Source organism: Cyclopterus lumpus, chromosome 23, assembly GCF_009769545.1.
Source record: "Cyclopterus lumpus isolate fCycLum1 chromosome 23, fCycLum1.pri, whole genome shotgun sequence".
Taxonomy (NCBI): Eukaryota; Metazoa; Chordata; class Actinopteri; order Perciformes; family Cyclopteridae; genus Cyclopterus; species Cyclopterus lumpus.
In genome coordinates, this window is record NC_046988.1 from 4,470,018 (window position 1) to 4,489,106 (window position 19,089).

General features: G+C 42.8%; 1 protein-coding gene and 2 non-coding genes across 4 annotated transcripts; 1 reads left to right on the forward strand and 2 right to left on the reverse strand.

The window, feature by feature from the left end:
* Positions 1 to 1,347: 1,347 nt before the first annotated feature.
* On the forward strand, positions 1,348 to 17,488 carry LOC117726208 (mitogen-activated protein kinase 11-like). 2 transcript variants are annotated; one of them, XM_034526345.1, is made up of 15 exons: positions 1,348 to 1,565; positions 1,669 to 2,480; positions 2,562 to 2,645; positions 4,079 to 4,949; positions 10,031 to 10,160; positions 10,256 to 10,314; positions 10,524 to 10,635; positions 11,790 to 11,819; positions 12,505 to 12,552; positions 12,631 to 12,745; positions 12,840 to 12,911; positions 13,305 to 13,384; positions 13,604 to 13,682; positions 13,833 to 14,006; positions 14,745 to 17,488. In XM_034526345.1, exons 4-15 carry the CDS (start codon positions 4,501 to 4,503, stop codon positions 14,816 to 14,818), a joined length of 1,422 nt encoding a protein of 473 aa, XP_034382236.1. In that variant the 5' UTR covers positions 1,348 to 1,565; positions 1,669 to 2,480; positions 2,562 to 2,645; positions 4,079 to 4,500; the 3' UTR covers positions 14,819 to 17,488. The 2 variants fall into 2 exon arrangements, with proteins under 2 accessions (XP_034382236.1, XP_034382235.1); XM_034526344.1 differs by lacking the exons at positions 1,348 to 1,565; positions 1,669 to 2,480; positions 2,562 to 2,645 and having other exon boundaries at positions 4,271 to 4,949; positions 13,833 to 17,488.
* Positions 3,273 to 3,344, reverse strand: trnaq-cug. The gene has a single exon. It is a non-coding gene; the product is annotated as a tRNA-Gln (tRNA).
* trnal-cag lies at positions 4,309 to 4,391 on the reverse strand. The gene has a single exon. It is a non-coding gene; the product is annotated as a tRNA-Leu (tRNA).
* Positions 17,489 to 19,089: the final 1,601 nt, after the last annotated feature.

The following is a 19,089-nucleotide window of genomic DNA, read 5'->3' on the forward strand; positions in this document are numbered from 1 at the left end:
GAACCGTTTTAAAGTCATTAACGTTCAGGTTTTAATTGGTCCCATTATGTCATGACGAATGCTCCTTTTCCCCCTCTTTTTGTTCAGTTGGGCTGCCGAGGCCCCGATCAGTTCTTCAAATGCTTGTTACCAACTTGAGGAACCGCCCACTGAGTGGCACCAATACTGACTTCATGGAGAACACCGTCCTCAGCCTGTAGCACAGCCTGTCACAGGTTACAAGGACTTCCCTTTGATTGCATTCAGAGCTCCTCTCCTCCGAACATGCTGACACTGGTTCTTCCAGACAGGGCGGAGCTCGGGGCCCTGAGGGCCGACCCCGGGAACTGTGTCTGGGACATGGAGCTGGACGGCAGCGTCGCCACCAGAGTCATCTCCACTGTCTGAGAGCACCGAGTTGACCGACCGCTGGAGAGTGACCGACTACGGTGCTGATGGACGCGTTCTCATGTCGGCCCACTGTCAGTTCATCAAAAGGTCGGCGAGCTATGCAAAGACTCCGAGACCCGAGAAGAGGGAGGACACCGAGGAGGAGGAGGAGGAGGAGGAGGAGGAGGAGGACGTCAGCAGCAAGTCTCCACCAAAGAAACGCTTGAGACTGTGATGGACATTTGTCCTGCTCCAGCTCTCGGTCGGCCCCTTGTGGATTAAACCTCGGGATGGATTATTTTGACCCCTGAGGTCTCCCATTGTATAGCGCCTTGCAACGGGGCCCTTGAGGACATGCCCCGTATAAATAATATGGTTGACTGAGGGAGTAACATTGTACATATGTTTGCGTCCTGCACCTTTCTTTATGTCTTGGTGCTGGCCTGTGTGCCCGGCATTAACTACGTGGGAGTTGGGAACTCTAAATGCCACCCTGGGCCATAAGGTTTACCCCACCTGCCCAGTGTGTGTTGGGACAGACACCTGTCCTCCTGCAGCTGGAACATCGTTAGCTGTTCAAATGGATCTTTTTAAGTACTGCTGAATCGGACTCATCACTATAGCATCACAAGTTTAAGACTTCAGTTGGAGATATGAGAAGACGAGAGTCAGAGCCAACCACACTGCTGATCCACCAAAGACAGGCAGGTCGACGAGGAACAACATGGCTGATAGAAGAAGCATCAGAGGACCAGAACAAACAAGACCGACGCCAGAGAAGACATTCACCCCACCAGCGCTTCTCTCTCTGCTAACCGGAGCAGCAGCTGTGGACAGAAAAGAGAACAGGAAGAGTTAACCAAACCAATGGAATTAGACTTTGACAGACCATCTGTAGTGTTCATGGGGAAGTAGCGACGTCTTAATACAAGTGTCTGCAGCATCTGTTATCACCCTCATCTGCAATGTGTCTTTCAGAGAGAGAAGAGGAGTCCAGACGAGACGAGGAGACGAGACGAGGAGACGAGGAGACGAGACAAGGAGACGAGACGGCATACTCACTGTGAACCCTGTCACTCAGGAAAGAGAAGAACACATTTTGATCCATCTCATCATGTCCAGGTGGATTGTTCCAAAGAGGAGACATGGGGGCAAGGAGCCAGCATGCTTTGGGAAACCCCCCCCCTTCACAAAAGGTAAACAAATATTTATTTAATTATCTCGATTTTCAAATACAGATTTCTTTTGGTTGCTGTTTAATAACAATACCTCTCCTTTTCTGCCATTTGTCTTTTACAGAGACGCAAGGAAGACGATGAGACAAGCAGAGAGGACAAAGCACGATGCAGAACAGAACCATCAGACAGATTTGTCATATTCATACATCCTACTGGTTACGGGTTAAACAACACAATGTAACATTTAAATAATTCAAGTAGAATATAATTTTGTATTTTACAATAGCCATATAATTACTTTCTTTTATTTTTTAATGCTTTTAGAAATGACGTTTAAACATCAGCATACTATGAACTCACAGTAAATATATGTTCTCACATTCACTGTTTGTCCTAAACTAAGGCTTCCACGTCATTCGGGTAGGTCAATCCTTCAATAAATAAAATAATTAATTAATTGTGAAATAAATACAATAGTAAATAAAGGTATTAATGAATAACATTATAAGTAAATGCTGAAATACAAGAATAAGTCCACAAATAATAAAAGTTGATAATTAAACAGGACATAAATAAATATTGCAATTTTTTTTTCTAAATCTTCATTCACTTAGATTCATGTATACATTTCTGAATAATAATTGTAATGAGGTCAATTCTGACGCTTAGAGAGGAATATATGTATTTCAACATTTATAATTATATTCTGTATTTATACTTTATTCGTACATTACATATTCATTTCATCTGTCACATTGGACTCGACCAATCACGCTCTCCATGTCTCACAGGTACACGTCCTATATCACGCCGCCACATGACATCAGACATCCAGGTGTCAGGCTCAGCACCAGCACCTCTTGGTTCTGCTCCACAGGTCGTGGTCTGGACTCCGCGCGGACTTCTCTACGCCCCGTTCTAAATGTGTCAATGGTGAATTTTTTGTAATTCATGTTTTGTATGAATTATTTTGTATGTGTTGCATCTCCAAATGAACTCTGGTTCTCCTTTCAGTTCGCTAAATCACGCTTGAAGCAGCGCCTTGGACCGCTCGGCCCTCCTGCCTATATAAATCATTACGTCATCTGAAGACAGCATGTGAGACTTCTTACTTACATTAGTCCTCGTTGGTAAATTAAATACTTTATATTGGTGCTGCTCTTGACACCGCTCGCACTAGCAGGTGTTTACCACCAGGTGGCATTATTTGCTCGCCGGTTCCGAATTTAAAAAAGTATTTCAGTTTCTTCTTACGTGATTAGTTTCGGGTCTTGTTGTTGTTGTTGTTGTGTATTTCCAGAATATAATTTCAATTGGTAGCTCACAAAAACACAGAAGACCTGCTAGAAACTGAGCGTCTATGCTGCCAGGAACAGTCATCCCTCACAGCACTACTGGAAACAGCCCAGAGCAACTATCTTGCAAAGCTGGAGATGCAGGACAAAGACCACAAGAACCTCATGACTCCCCTTAAGAACAATTGTAAAGATCAGCTGGAGAGTGAACATTTTCTATGGCAGCAGGAGAAAGCTCACAGGCAGTCAGAAGTGAGATTTGACCCACGCACTTATACAAATAAACACTTAGTAACTTGATACAGGTTGAGGTGATTATATGTGCATGACTACTAATACTAATAATAATAATCAAATGGGATACGGTGACGGTAAGGTAACTTTTGACCTACCTGACTCAGTATTAGCGAGAATATAAAATTTATAATTCAGGTCCCACCGAGATTTGAACTCGGATCGCTGGATTCAGAGTCCAGAGTGCTAACCATTACACCATGGCACCTCATGTCGAAATGTGGTCATAACAATGCGTACTAATATTCGCTTTAACAGACCAGACACCTTATCGTGAAGGGAAACGTTTTAATGTGTTCTCAGCGCGTCCTCGTGCACCTGGATTTGCAAACAGAAACGCCCGGCCCGCTCCTTATGCAACTGAAGACAGACTCCACAGGCAAGAAGAAAGCAGCTTCAGACTGATTATAATCAGGTCAGAGCGGAAAGCGAGCACCGGTCGAGTAAGCAGAGGTGCAGAGACAGAGACTGTTGCACAATGTAGATGTGTCCATTCTATTCCACTGCGGCTATATAGTGCTTATTTACGATACCACCAACGGTCAAAATTCAGAAAATCACCAAATCAAAGTCCAGGAGCCGGATTACTGACAGACAGCTCACAGACTGTCTGTCTGTGTTTATGAGCCCAACGACAAGCTCAGTCACATGACTTATGATGGCATTGTGATGGGACACAGAACTTACATTAGTTGCACTGACTGAGAATTTTGTCAGTGTTGTGTTGTAACTTCAGTTGATAAATACAACATTAGTATTGGTAGTTCATCCAGCCTGCTCATTGCAAATGTGTTTTTTCTTCTTCATATTGTGTGCGGTTCCTTTTTATGTTGCACTGAAGTTATGTCATTTAGTGTGTTCTTGGTGACATCAATTTGAAAGCTGGACCAAAGTGGTTCATTAAATTACAATTAGGGATAACAGACTGCTTTATTTCTTCAGCTGTGAACATATTTACATGTCGGAAGTGGGATTGGAAACCACGCCTCCAGGGGAGCCTGCGACTACCTGGATCAGGCGAGGCCAGCAAAAATCCATTGTCAGCGGCCAATCGCTGTGCTCGCTCAACAAGGATTTGGGCAAATGGCGCTGCGGCGTCACATTGGACTCGGCCAATCGTGACTGCGCAGCGCAACATTGGACAATTAATTTTTGTCTTCAAAAAGTTTTGATGTCAGAAGTGGGATTCGAACCCACGCCTCCAGGGGAGACTGCGACCTGAACGCAGCGCCTTAGACCGCTCGGCCATCCTGACTATACGGATACGGATTTACATAACACGTTTAGGTGTCATAGATACAGATACAGTTTATTTTGCTGTGATTAGTTTCGTGTCTTGTTGTTTTGTGTATTTACAGAATATAATGTCAACAACTCACTCATGTTACATAATGCACTGTAAAGTCTTAAGCTTGAATAATATAATATGTTGTTATCTCTGTTACTTACTTCAACCACACAGAGAGAGAGAGAGAGAGAGAGAGCGAGCGAGAGAGAGAGAGAGAGAGAGAGAGAGAGAGAGAGACAGACAGAGAGAGAGAAAGAAAGAGAGACTGTGTGAACAACAGCAGCTCCGCTCAGGCAGCAGACGGCGGCCCGCACCTCCGGTCCTTTCTGCCGTTATTCCCCCCGCCTTCATTTCCATTCTTCCTCTTCCTGTTCGGGCTCACTCCTTTCCTTTCCGTAGCCGGCGCGGAGAAATGTCTGCCAGACCGGGATTCTACCAGCAGGAGCTGAACAAGACTGTGTGGGAGGTTCCGGAGCGGTACCAGAACCTGACGCCGGTGGGCTCCGGAGCCTACGGCTCGGTGTGGTGAGTGTGTGCAGGTCGGGCGGAGGGGCGAGGCTGTTCAGCCACAACATTGACCGTACATCGGGCGTTTGCATCAGCATAGCGATGCGTAACGTCGGTTCTATGGGGATTATACTGTGTGTGTGTATATATATATATATATATATACACGTATTATATATATATTTATATATATATATTAAAAATATATATATATATATACGTATTTATATATATATATATATATATATATATATATATATATATATATATATATATATATATATATATATGGAGGATATGAAGCAGCTTATGGGAACTGATTGTTTATTTTATTTTATTGTTAATTGTTGTTATTACCAGCGTATTATTATTATTATTATTATTATCATCCCATTTTCTTTGTTGCTTCGTGATCAACATTATAGAAAAATATAAAATAATATTATTATTTCTGTGTTTCAGTATGCAAATGAACATGACTTCTTTATGTGAAGCCTTCTGCTGTCAGCCATATATTAAGACACACACACACACCTCTGAATATGAGCCTGCAGAGGCTGCTGTCCTGGGACTCTAAAGATGTATGCCACATCTGGAAAGGGAAGACCCGGGCCCAGCTGCTCTCAGTGCATCATGCATTCATCACCATGGTTTCACACATATCAAACACATGTCTCCTCTTTGCGTGACACCGTGCGTGGATGCAGACATTTCCACTCTTGCAACATGCAACGGCTTCAATTCTGTATCAGCTAGTGGGATCGCGTTGCCATGGCGATGTGTCATGGTGATAACCTCCTCCGACAGTCAATACTAATTAAGCTATAATAGCAGGCAGATGGGTTACCTGTAAGGAAATGTGGAGAGAGTGGGATAATCACATTTTTAAAAACGATGAGTTTGTCAGTGAGCGGTAACCAAAGTGGTCTGAAACTCTTTAAGGGAGAAGTGATCGAGACAGCCAAACATTTTATAAGATGCTTCGTGTCGATGTAAAACGAAGAATCCTTCTTCTCCTGTCAGCTGCGCAGTAAATTCTTTTGACGACACCCCTGACTCAATATGCCCAACTGAGCCTTTCCAGGCGATCAGAGAGGGGAAAAGAAATGTGGGCCAGCTTTGCTACGCTTGTATGAAGTCCAAATCCTGTGGTGCTTTGAACCAGCAGGATGAGACACGAGATTTAATGCCGGCGAGTCCAAATTTCTCCAGATGGAGCATGGAGATGTTTAGCAGACACTCGGTCATAGTTTGTGAAGTTTAAATGTGTCCTTTTGTGTGTGTGTGTGTGTGGGGGGAGTGGGGCTTCCTCTGTGTCGGCGAAGAGACATTGCGGACTGACTCTTAAAATGTGAGATGAATTCACATTATTCTCACTTTGGCAGGACAGGATTGCTCCGCTTCCCCTTCAAATCACAAACACCACAGCGAGGGCATGAAGCGTGGAGGCTGGCCTGCTGTATCCTCAGAAAGGAGCTTTTATCCTCGCAGCTGACTTCCTGTCTAGTCAGATGTCAATTAAGACACTTTCTGCCCGCTGGGGCCCCACTTTACGATTCAGGCTCCCAAGGGAGGGTTTTGTGGGTAAACATCTTGCCGATATTGCAGCTTCAAAGCTCAAAATAGCACATAAGTCAAATCTAAAAAAGAAAAGGTAGGCAGCGCGATGACGACTTTGCTTTCAGCTATTTCACTCGCCCCTCGGGATGATTATTTGCCCCTGGGCATTTTCGGAAAAATCAACTGCCACGGTTGAGGTTTGATTCCCATTTACGGCTTCCATGAAGGCGCGTGCAGTGTCATCAAAGCCTCCGTTCAGTGGTGTGCTGTGTCCCGCCACACAGGAAGTGATGTGTTTTCTCTGTCTGGTGTCTTTGGAATCGCCAGAAGACCTTGAAGCTGTAGACGCAGCCTGACAGGTGTTTCTCTCCTCCCGTAGTAGGCCGTCACACACACACACACACACACACACACACACACACACACACACACAAAGGGCATTCCTCCACACCCACACCCATTGTCAAGAACCTTCCTCAAGCGGCCGAGGGATGGGGGTTCACAACGCGACATATGTAGGCATGTGGCGTTATGGGGGGGGGTTAGGGTCGTCCCACAGTCTACTACCCCTTGAGACGCACAGTAAACCGACTCTCATAATTTATCGCACGGTGAACCCTCTTGAGACCGCGGGCCTGAGGCCAAGGATCTGAGACGGGGAACCCGAAAGACGTAGAGTTTAGAACGAGGGCAGCGCAGCCGGTGCGAGGGAGTATATTAGGGAGTAAGGTTTTAGAGTTGCTAAGCGCAGACCCAAGGGAGAGAGGAGTCGGAAATACAAAGCCAGTTTAATAATTTAACACGCAGTGCCTCTGGAATTTTGATAAGTCATGAGACAAAAAGTTTGGAGTACTGAGCGCTGTGATATCCCCAGCCTAATCCAGACTGATTGTCTTCTCAGCTCTCCGCCTCCAAACCCTAATCCCATCCCAAATATTCTCTTTTCCGCTTCTGGACACGAAAAGTGGGCCACCAATTTTGGACCGGTCGAGACCAAGGCTGCTTTCATCTCATGTCACCATATGTAACATCTGTTCAGCAAACCAAAACATTGGCATCTCATTTGGACAGCTGTGAATAAAACATGACTGCTTCATTTTGTCCAGACAAAACTGCTGTCTGTGCTTGTCATATTGTCGCAGAGAACTGGATCAGGGTTTCCATTAAATCCACAGATTGATGCTGGCTATAATGATGAGGTTTATATATGTGATGGGGGGGGGGGGGGGGGGGGGCGGTGTATACTTGGCAGCATATAGGACTTAAAGATATTGTTTCACCCATTTTGGAAATTACGATCATTTGTTTTCTTGCAGAGAGATCGATGAACAGATTGATACCAATCTCATGTCTGTCCATTCAGTAAACCCACAAATTGTCATTTTTTAATTTCTTTTTTGTATGAATTAAACGCACAATATATAATGTGTGAGCTTTAGAAGTGCTGAATGTGGACTTTTGGACTCTTCTTTTGGACTGAGCAATGCTACCTGCGCCCCAATTTCCAGTCTTCATGCTAAGATAAGCTAACGGCTGCTGGCCCGTAGCTTAATATTAAGCATCCAGACATGTGAGATGTATCTCGTCTTGGCTCCTGGATGAATGGGTAATGCATGCAACAAACCCTGTGGACAATAATTTATAGAATAAATTATGATTTCCTCTCGGTACTTACCAGATTCAACACCCTCCCCCCATTCAGATAGATGCAACCATGTACTCTTGATTTAATCAGAACAAATCACATGAACTGCTAAGACCAGAACATGTACATGAAAACCGTTAAACAATGTACTTGAATCACCTCACATTGGATATTAGCTGCCACTTTCCCCTCTTGAAACTGTCAGTGCGTTAAGAGCTCGGATATCATTTTTTATATCGATTTCACTCATCTTCTTTTGTCTTTTTAAAAAAAAGACAAAAGAAGATGAGTGAAATCGATGCCTCGGCTGAGCCGCGTGCGCTGGCAGCAGTGCAGTCAGACCCATGTACGGATGATGGCAGGGAGGAAGGTATGTGCGAGGCACAGAGGCCTGGTTCATGTCAGAGAAGGAGGAAACTGGCTGCCGTCCCGGCTTTAGCCCGACGGTGACATACGGACCGGCAGCAGGCGATTGCAAAAGACACATGGATGCAAGAGTGTTGTTTACTCGTGCATGTGGGCATTGTAGGTCACCGTGAAATGATGCTGCGATATTTACAGGGAGTGCAGGAGACACGCATCATTTGGTGGCCACTGTCTAACGAAGACCACATCCTGTTCCCGCTGTGAACTGAGGTTCTTTTTCTTTAGGAATAAAAGAGTTTCTGGCTTCTTTTTCTCGTAGCACTGTCACTGGGCCATTGCTGAAAAGTCAGAAATCGCAACTGCAATAGATTAAAAGTGATGTGCAACAAGACGGGGTGGGTTTTAAGGAAGCAGTTGTTGCTTACAGGTTGTTTTTTTCCACACCAACAAAAAAAAGTGTCACTGTCTCAACGGTCCGGCCTCAACTAAAACTGACAGCTGAATACTACATGTCAAGCATTTAACTGCAGATCTTTCTGACAAAAAGCTGTCAAACAAGGTAGTCGAGGGTTTTGGGAAACTTAAGTTTAGGATGATCGTTTGGGTTTTGGTCTCTCCAAAAGCACAACTTACTGCTGAGAAATACCTGAAGCCCTCACACATTCAGATGGACTTGAAGTGAAAGGAGGAGGTTGTTTTCCTTTGTGATCAAAGTGATCAAAGATAACATAAACTATTGGTATATTCCAAATAATAGAGTTTATACCCACGCATTGCGTCAGTGCTACATACAAATGTTCTTTTCAATGTCTTCTCAGTCCACTTTCCAGTCAGCGTTTCACTTCTTGCTCTATTTCTGCAGTGTTGCGCAGTATTTCACAATTATCGCCCCTGTTTCCTTCCTGTTTGTCTGTCTGACGGGTTTCTCTGCCGGCTGTGTTATTATTCTACTGAGAGTGTTGAAAAGGCGTTGGCACCACAAAGGCAGCGGCATCAGAAGCAGCAACGGGGCTGAGCGCTCGATGTGTGGAAAGACATTTACATTTCAAAAGAGCCAGATGAAATAAAACCACCGCACTTTTACAATATCTGACATCCGCATCCCTCTTGTTTCCACCACATCCTCTTTCACCTAATCCCTCTCTTTCTGCATTCACCGTTCGGTCTGTCTCATTCCCTCAATCTTTTATCACTGACATATAGCATCAGCTGATTCCAGGTTTGAAGAAAAGTCTGGTATTTTGGGAATAATAGGGAATAAAGACTGGAGACCGAGAGGAAAACAACTATGTCCAAAAGAAGCAAAATCACTATTCTAATTAACATATTATATCTCATTTGTTTAGTTCCTGTGTGAAAACAGCAAATTGACAATGTGCAGGACTTAGCCTAGCTCCTTTCTTAATTAAAGGTACAAAATCTAAGGAGGAAGACAGCAAGAAATTAGCCCTTAACTTCATATATTTACCATACCGTGGTGTCAAACCTAATATCTAACTCTTCCTTTCTCCCTGTTTTCTCTCGCCAGCTCGGCGTATGACGTCGTCTCGCGGCAGAAGGTGGCGGTGAAGAAGCTGTCCAGGCCTTTTCAGTCCCTGATCCACAGCCGCCGCTCATACCGGGAACTCAGGCTGCTCAAGCACATGAAACACGAGAATGTCAGTCGCTGCTCCTCGTGAAAATACCCGGAGACGGGCAGTTGCTCTGCATGTTTCCCCTCTGTTATTGATCAGCTTTCTCTCTGTCTCCGCAGGTAATAGGACTGCTGGATGTCTTCACGCCTGCTGCAGCATTAGAGGACTTCAATGAACTGTAAATCATGTTTACTGCAAGCCATACACAGTTGTACACCTTTCACCAACAGAAATGCAATTATTTCCGTTATAAGAGGGCAGGTCGGCGTTGGTGGAGGCCATCCCGGGGGATTATAGGCTTGCGGAGATGTCTTGCGGTTGCCATGGCAGCATCACTGTGTTCTCCTCCCAAGCCCCCATTCACTCATGCGCTCTTCTCGTTTCCAGCTACCTGGTGACTAACCTGATGGGCGCAGACCTCAACAACATCGTTAAATTTCAGAGGCTGTCAGACGAGCATGTGCAGTTCCTAATTTACCAGCTTCTGCGCGGCCTCAAGGTAATTTGCAGCATCATGAGGCACCTGATGTGTGCCAGACGTGCATGGAACGCTAGTTAGCATGCAGATAGTGCGCCAGGGATTCCTGACCTTTAGTCTGATGAACCACACAAGAAGAGGTACCCCTCTATAGGCTTTACTCGTCATGTTCCAATTAACTCATTTCAAACTGGATGCTTTTTTGCACTATTGATTATATAAAAGTAAAAAATATTTTTTTAAAATTAAACTGCCAATAGATATATGCATAGGAAGTCAGAATTGGTAGGTAACGGGACAAGAGTTTTGTATGAAAGGCGTTCTGATTTCCGCATTATGTATTGGCCGAAAAGGCAATCTCGTAACCCATCATCTATCGTCCATTTTTTAGCTTTGTATTGGTTCAAAATGAGGTGTAAACTGGCTACTTATGATTCAGTCTGGCCTCTCAACGCCAGTCTCAAGTCGCTAATCGGACTGTAAGCGATGGGCTGTGCACGTAAGAGGAATTCCTGGTCCGGATATTTGTAAACACGAAATGTAACCTCAGAAAAGTTGTCTGTTGTCCCCAGAGGCTAAACGCTCGTCAGACCGATAGCCAATGGGTTGCGAGATTGATGTTTATGTTGCTATCGTCAAGTTTGCAATCTGTCTACTAATTTGGAAACTATTTAACCATTACTTTGAGCTAACTATTTGAACAATGATCCATTACTTTGAGCTAACCCTCTAGACGTCTTTGCTCCCTTGCTTACTAGTTTTCAAATGCTCTCAATCACAACAATGTCCATGTGTCACAGGCTCTATATGATTTTTATCCATATTTGTTGAGCTTCAATTTCTCCATGTATCCCATGGCAGCTCTGTGGCACACCATGCTTAAAGTTAATGCAGCCTGTCAGCAGCCTTTCTGACACAATGTGGACACCACAGTCTATGTTGCACCAACACTTTCTATATTTATATTGAGTTTGACGTTCTGTTATTCTTTGTGGATTCTGTCCAAAGCTTGCATGTTCACACTGAATCAATCCAGCAGCCGGCAGGGCCTTCATGGTTACTATGGGAGAGACAAAAGCAGTCTCCCTTTAGGCTAATATTGTGAACTGCACTGTTGACCCCTGTCTCTCTTTATGTCCTCTTTCTCCTCCCCCATCCTCCTGCTCCACGAACAGTACATCCATTCAGCAGGATTGATTCACAGAGTGAGTGCCTTCTCTTTGCCCTTCTTGTCCTTTTTGACCATCAAGTTTAAAAAAAGAAAAAACAGCATTTGCCAGGTTAAAAGAAAAGAAGAAACATACAGCTTTCCCCTTGTATCCCCCCCAACGTAGCCGTGCGGTTCAGCCTGATATTTTGGTCTTTTTTGAGGGAAACTGTGATCTGCCCTAGATATTCAGTGACACAGGTTTGGCAACAATGTTTGGCAGCACAGAATACGTGTGAATGTGTTGCACCATACATTTAAGTTGATAAAGAATAGTGTATCCATTAATAAGTTATTAATGATACACAACTGTGTTTGAATTGTAAATCCAAAAGTGAGTTTGTGACATTCAAACTTTAAAAAGTGTGTCTTTCATGGTTCTTGGTTGGTAAAGTTGGGTGCAATGACCCAAATAGAAAAGTCACTCACATACATGACTCAAAACACATTAAGAATACTATTTTCATTTAATTAATTAATCGCTGTATTTTTGTTTGGTCTTCTTCTGGTGCACTCATTTTACCTACATGTGTAAATGTAGTTAAAATGGACAAAAATGGATTCCAAACAGAAGCTGAGTAGTTTATGCTGATTCTGTATTAATAGCGATCCGTCTCTCTGCAGACACATCCATCATTTTAATCATGTTTCTGTCCATTTGTCTGCTCTACTATCTTTCCCAGGACCTCAAGCCAAGTAATGTGGCAGTAAATGAGGACTGCGAGCTGAGGGTAAGACTGAAACCTTCGAATCCTTCACCCCAACCTATGAACTCTGTCAGTTAAAAAAATGGCCTTCCTGTCCTGCAGATCCTTGACTTTGGATTGGCCAGACAGACAGACGACGAGATGACAGGGTACGTGGCGACTCGCTGGTATCGAGCGCCGGAGATCATGCTGAACTGGATGCACTACAATCAGAATGGTAAAATGCCACCAAGCTATAGACATTTAATATGCTTTTTATTATTAAACACAAACTCAATTAAATGATTAAACCTCTGGTGTTTCTGTTGCAGTGGATATTTGGTCAGTGGGATGCATTATGGGAGAGCTGCTGAAGGGAAAAGTCCTTTTTCCCGGCACCGACTGTATCCTTTATCAACATGGCGAAAGACCCACGGCAATTTGCAACTTGTTTCCCCTCTTAGCATCAACCTCCCATTACCTCTTTAATGCCCTGTGGACGTGGACCTCTGGTGGATTTGCATTACAATCCCGGGCCTTTCTGAAGGGGAGGTGTGTCAACAGAGAGAAGTGGGGAATGAATGGGAGCGATCACAAAAGGCTGAATTATCTAGGTTGTTGTATTCTGTGTCTGAGAGCAGAGCTAAAACACATTTGATTTACTGATCTTTGTGGGAGACGCTGACTAGAAAAGAACTCTCAGCGGAGCTCAGCAAGTAGAGTTTCTGCGTTTTCCTCCGAGACAAAGATAATACGACGGGTCGCGTCCTGACAGCCCTTAACTCCTCCTGCACTAGATATAGACCAGCTGAAGAGAATCATGGAGGTGGTTGGGACTCCGACACCCGACCTGTTGAAGAAGATCTGCTCTGAACACGTGAGAGAAGGAAGAAGGAATAGAGGGGTGGTTGGGAAAAATAAATCTGTTGTAATATTGCTTCCACCGACGCAGGCAACCTGCTCTGATTGATCCATTGGTCACTCCATTGACAAGACGGTTGATTGAGTAGTCAATATGTGTGAGTGTTGGGATGATAGATCACTAACAAATCATCCACATTGTCACAAGAGTTGGAACGCTGGTCTCTATTTGCAGGCACAGAAGTACATCCAATCTCTTCCCTTCATGCCCCAGCAGGACCTGGAGAAGATCTTCAGAGGAGCAAATCCACTGGGTGAGTGATGCACCCCAGATTGGGTTATCAACTTCTTAAATTCAATTGAATGGCTCCAAGAGGCTCAAGTTGTTCTCTGCATATTGCAAATGAGTAATTCAGTTATACGGGTTTGGCTTCAACCTCTCTGTCTGTTTCTGTCTCTGCTAGCTGTCGATCTACTGAAGCGTATGCTGGTTCTGGACTGTGATGGGAGGATCTCGGCCAGCGAGGCTCTGTCCCACCCTTACTTCTCACAGTACCACGATCCAGACGACGAGCCAGAGGCCCTGCCTTACGACCAAACGCTGGAGAGTAAAGACCGAACTCTAGAAGAATGGAAAGGTGAAACGCGCATGAGTGGAAAGTTACACGCCATCCCTACCACGTCCAAAATTGACGCTAGAGCGGGATCTAAAGCGTCATAGTTGGAGGCTTAGTGGCCCAAACCAAGCGTCTTGGGAGTGATAGTGTGTTTCCTTGTTTCCAGCTGATAATTGGGATTTTAAAATGTACAGATATGATCTGGTTCTGTATTTATTCAAATCTAGTGCACTCACTTTGTTCGCGTTAACAATTTTAGAAGGGCAGTTTTTGATTAGCAGAAATGGAAGTTTCACAAATCGACGCCACAGATCCAAAGTGAGCTTTGAGCCGCAGAGCTTTTGATGTGTATGAATGTGTACTCCACCACCAAAGTAATATTTGAGATATTTAAAGATACCATCTTCTTACATCATGAATATGATTACATTTCATTTCAGCAGGGAGTTTTTCCGGTTTGTGAAATGGCTCAGAGCTGATGTGAGTCATGCTATGCATCCTTATTTTGAGTTTATTGGTATACAGGCCAGTATTCCAAGCTGAACAAGCACGACGATAAGGCCCCAAATCAAAGCTTACACCAGAGGACTCTTGGTTTATATATGAAAGTATCCTGTGTTGTGACACTGAAACTGTAAGGAAGTGTCTTTTTCCACCTTCAGCGGGTTTAAAGTATTCATCACCACCAATTTAAACATTGTAAACAGTACTCCTAACATGTTTTCTTGCGCTTTATGTCTCTCTCATGTGTGTGCTTAGAGTTGGTATTTGAAGAGGTGACCTGCGTCAAAGCATCCGGCAGCAAGACCGATAGCCTTCAGGCGGAGCAGTAAGCCTCTTTCAGCTCTGCCTCAACCCTCACCCTGTATAAGGACCAAGTACTCAATGATTGGGAGAATGAAGAAAACTCTGCATTCCCTCTGCTCAGCGTGACTGTGTTTGATTGCCTGTCATGGGTGTATTTGAGCAGCGGGGCAGAACTGTGTCCCTGGGATCAGATGCACACATTGCAACTCACAGGAAGAATTTTTAAATCCGATACAAGGAGCTTTCCAGTCCAGAAAGTTGTTTCCTCTTATGTTTCCGCTCAGTGACGATAAAATGAGGAACCATTCGACGTCAGGGATCGCAGAGGGCGTGATGATTCATACGGGGAAGCAACTTCCCGGAACTGAACTGTGTTTACAGACTCATAGAAAGGTACCGAAGGAAGAAAAAAATAAAAACAAAAAAAAGCACACTAGGATTTCCAAAGCAACGACATTTTGTCCCTCATTATGACAAATGCCGTAAGCAGTCAGTGCATTCATATATGGAATTCATGTTTAAAGGCTTGCGGCGATGCCACGTCATGTCACAAGAGCAGCTTAGCATTCAGCTTGCATACTACTGCATGATTTTTGTGCATTTTATTATTGCAAAAAATATTACTGGTATTGTATTATATAACAATTAAGACTGCTTATTGCATATGACAAACTGCTATAAAAGCAGCCTGAGGGTCAGAGAGAGGCATTACTAGGAAATGTGACCAACCTTTAATCTGTTCTATCTTTATAATTCAAGTGGAGTTCAAAAACAATTATACAAAAGCAAATGAGAGTCATCCTCTTCTGCTTACGGAGTAGTAAACACCAACTGTGCTATTAATTATCATGGTAATTAATACATGCCAAAACTGGAGCAGCATGACTGTGTTGCAGGTCTGTGTTTACAGTGCGACCTCGCTTGTCATATATAGTTTCAGCCGATGGCTGATATCATGTCACCTGTTGGCTTTGGCAGCGCCCCATCATGTTTCCATCATTCTCTGTTGTGTCTTTTAAAGCCCCGGGTTGTGTTTACAATAATACAAGTTTACAGGCATTTTGTAAGCTGTTAGAAACCGTGGTGGATAATATTACCACCCAGCTCCATGGAAGTACTGACTGGTCAAACACTCCCATGAAACCTAATTTCCTCATCTTCTTTTTTGTTTTCATGTTGCTTGAATGTTAATAATGAAAATGATGTGTGTACATTTATTAGTGACCATAGTATAAAAGCACTGGGGATGTTCTTTACCTCACTTGTGGGTATTTCAGTAACACTGAACTCCATAGCTTATTGCAACATGTGGCCACCCTTACATGTAATATGTGTATAAGCTGCATGAGCTCAATGCATAGTCAAATTATCACAAGGAATGGCTGGCTTCTTCACCAACATCGTGTCACTCATCTTACAGCAGACTGGAGTTTTAGTTCGACAAACGTTTTGCTGAGGGAGGAATACTCTGCTTGTATTAACCCACACTGTGCAGAGCCAACAGGTTTTCCAGCTTAATGCTGGAGGTCAGGGAACATGTGAAGAGGACAAAGAGGTCAACGATGATGTTATACAATCTAGAAGTAAATACAAATATATAAAAAATACGGTGCGTTTATTGCATCTAGAGTTATTAGATAACTATCTGAGCATTTTAAACTTTAAGTAAAATGAAGAGTTCATTAATTGATGCTGGTTAACATTTTGGGAGATAAACACGGACTGTATGTATTAGGAGCTAAAAGGCTCATAATTCAGGACCACAAATAAATACAGTTTATATCTAACTGCTGCAAATGCATCATCACACTTAATCTGTATCGGCCTACTATCTGGATACAAGTTGGATAGTAGGTGTACAGCAGGTAGATGTTTTCTAGAACCTGACCCTCTATTGCCAAGTAGCATCACTAGTAGCTCTTTAGGTTAGCTAAAGAGCTACTAGCTATCTTTGATTGTAACCTGGGCTAGCTAAAGTACTAACATACATTAGTATAACTACTGTATGGCGTATAAGCTACACATGGTTGGCAATGAATCCCATCTGAGGTTTTATTTCACTGCAGATATGAGATGAACAAAGGAATAGGAAGAAACCCTAGCTAACCAGTCTAGCTAGCTTTGTTAGCCAGTGAGGTTATAAGGTTAAACGGTGGTTCTATGGCTTGTCCCACTCTAGTCTAACCACACCAATGAGATTATGTCTACTTAAAAGAAACATTAGTACAAGTAAAATATAATTTTTGAAGAACACAAGAAATGAAACCCACTCCGAGCTATTTCTTTGCCCCTGTAATGGTTCTCACTGGAGTGCTACATGTAGCCTTTTGTGCAAGTCGTTGATTACACTGGATGCAACATGTTGGAATTTACAGTCCAAGTGTCTCAAACCTGTCTGTCTCAGTCATGTCACTGTATTAGAGCTCTGAATGTTAAAGTGGCATGTGCTTATGTGGATGTTGTATATGGGTTGGATTTGAATAGCAAACTGCAAATTGAATGTATACGTGTACCGTATGTATGTGTGTCTTTTGAATACATGGTGGCATGTGATTCAAGGGTAGCCATGAGTTTTAAATCACTAAACTGAATGTCAACTTGTCAGTTTTCAAACGATTCAGAGAATTTTCTCATTCATTATCAACGGACATGACTTGGCAAGTCTTCAACAGAATAAACACCATCAGTTCTGATAACTCTGTTTGTCAGTACATTTCTTATCTGATACATTCTCTGCAACATTCAGTCTTTTTGATATACAACTTGGACAAAAGTTATGTGACACCCTCGTGCACATAGGCTTACTTTTGGGATGGGAATGATTATTTAGCCTATTTTCCATTGTTCCAATATAAGGAAATTGTGTCAAGTGTGAATTGCGTGTTTCCACCTTTACATATACAGTTGGTTGTTCACGTAATAGTATAGTATATTATGGTATGGTAGTATAACACAGTAGTATAGTAAAACACAGTATACTATACAGAAAAGAATGGAAAAATATAGCCTATACAATAGTCCAGTCAGTATGGTATAGCATAATACAATAGTATAGTACAGCATTGTATAATGTCGAATAGAATAGTATACAATAGTAATTGTAATAGAATAGTATGAAGCGTAGTATCATAGCGTAGCATTTAGACTAGAATAGTATAGTAAAGTGTAATATATAAGTGAAATATAATATAGTAGTATAGTACCGTATAGTATAGTAACATTGTGATGACACCAAAGGAAATCAATCAATCAATTTAAACCGATTATTAAGTAACGTGGACACATTTCTAATGGAATTCTATGATGATCATGAATGCAAAGTTACAGGCTAGTTTGCCAACTTGCATGCACGTCATTATATTACAGGAGTAATATAGGGTAGGCCTATAAATGGACCTTAGGGTGGGCAGATGTTCAGTGGCTTCCCCCATCTGAGGTTTTATTTCACTGCAGATATGAGATGAACAAAGGAATAGGAAGAAACCCTAGCTAACCAGTCTAGCTAGCTTTGTTAGCCAGTGAGGTTATAAGGTTAAACGGTGGTTCTATGGCTAGTCCCACTCTAGTCTAACCACACCAATGAGATTATGTCTACTTAAAAGAAACATTAGTACAAGTAAAATATAATTTTTGAAGAACACAAGAAATGAAACCCACTCCGAGCTATTTCTTTGCCCCTGTAATGGTTCTCACTGGAGTGCTACATGTAGCCTTTTGTGCAAGTCGTTGATTACACTGGATGCAACATGTTGGAATTTACAGTCCAAGTGTCTCAAACCTGTCTGTCTCAGTCATGTCACTGTATTAGAGCTCTGAATGTTAAAGTGGCATGTGCTTATGTGGATGTTGTATATGGGTTGGATTTGAATAGCAAACTGCAAATTGAATGTATACGTGTACCGTATGTATGTGTGTCTTTTGAATACATGGTGGCATGTGATTCAAGGGTAGCCATGAGTTTTAAATCACTAAACTGAATGTCAACTTGTCAGTTTTCAAACGATTCAGAGAATTTTCTCATTCATTATCAACGGACATGACTTGGCAAGTCTTCAACAGAATAAACACCATCAGTTCTGATAACTCTGTTTGTCAGTACATTTCTTATCTGATACATTCTCTGCAACATTCAGTCTTTTTGATATACAACTTGGACAAAAGTTATGTGACACCCTCGTGCACATAGGCTTACTTTTGGGATGGGAATGATTATTTAGCCTATTTTCCATTGTTCCAATATAAGGAAATTGTGTCAAGTGTGAATTGCGTGTTTCCACCTTTACATATACAGTTGGTT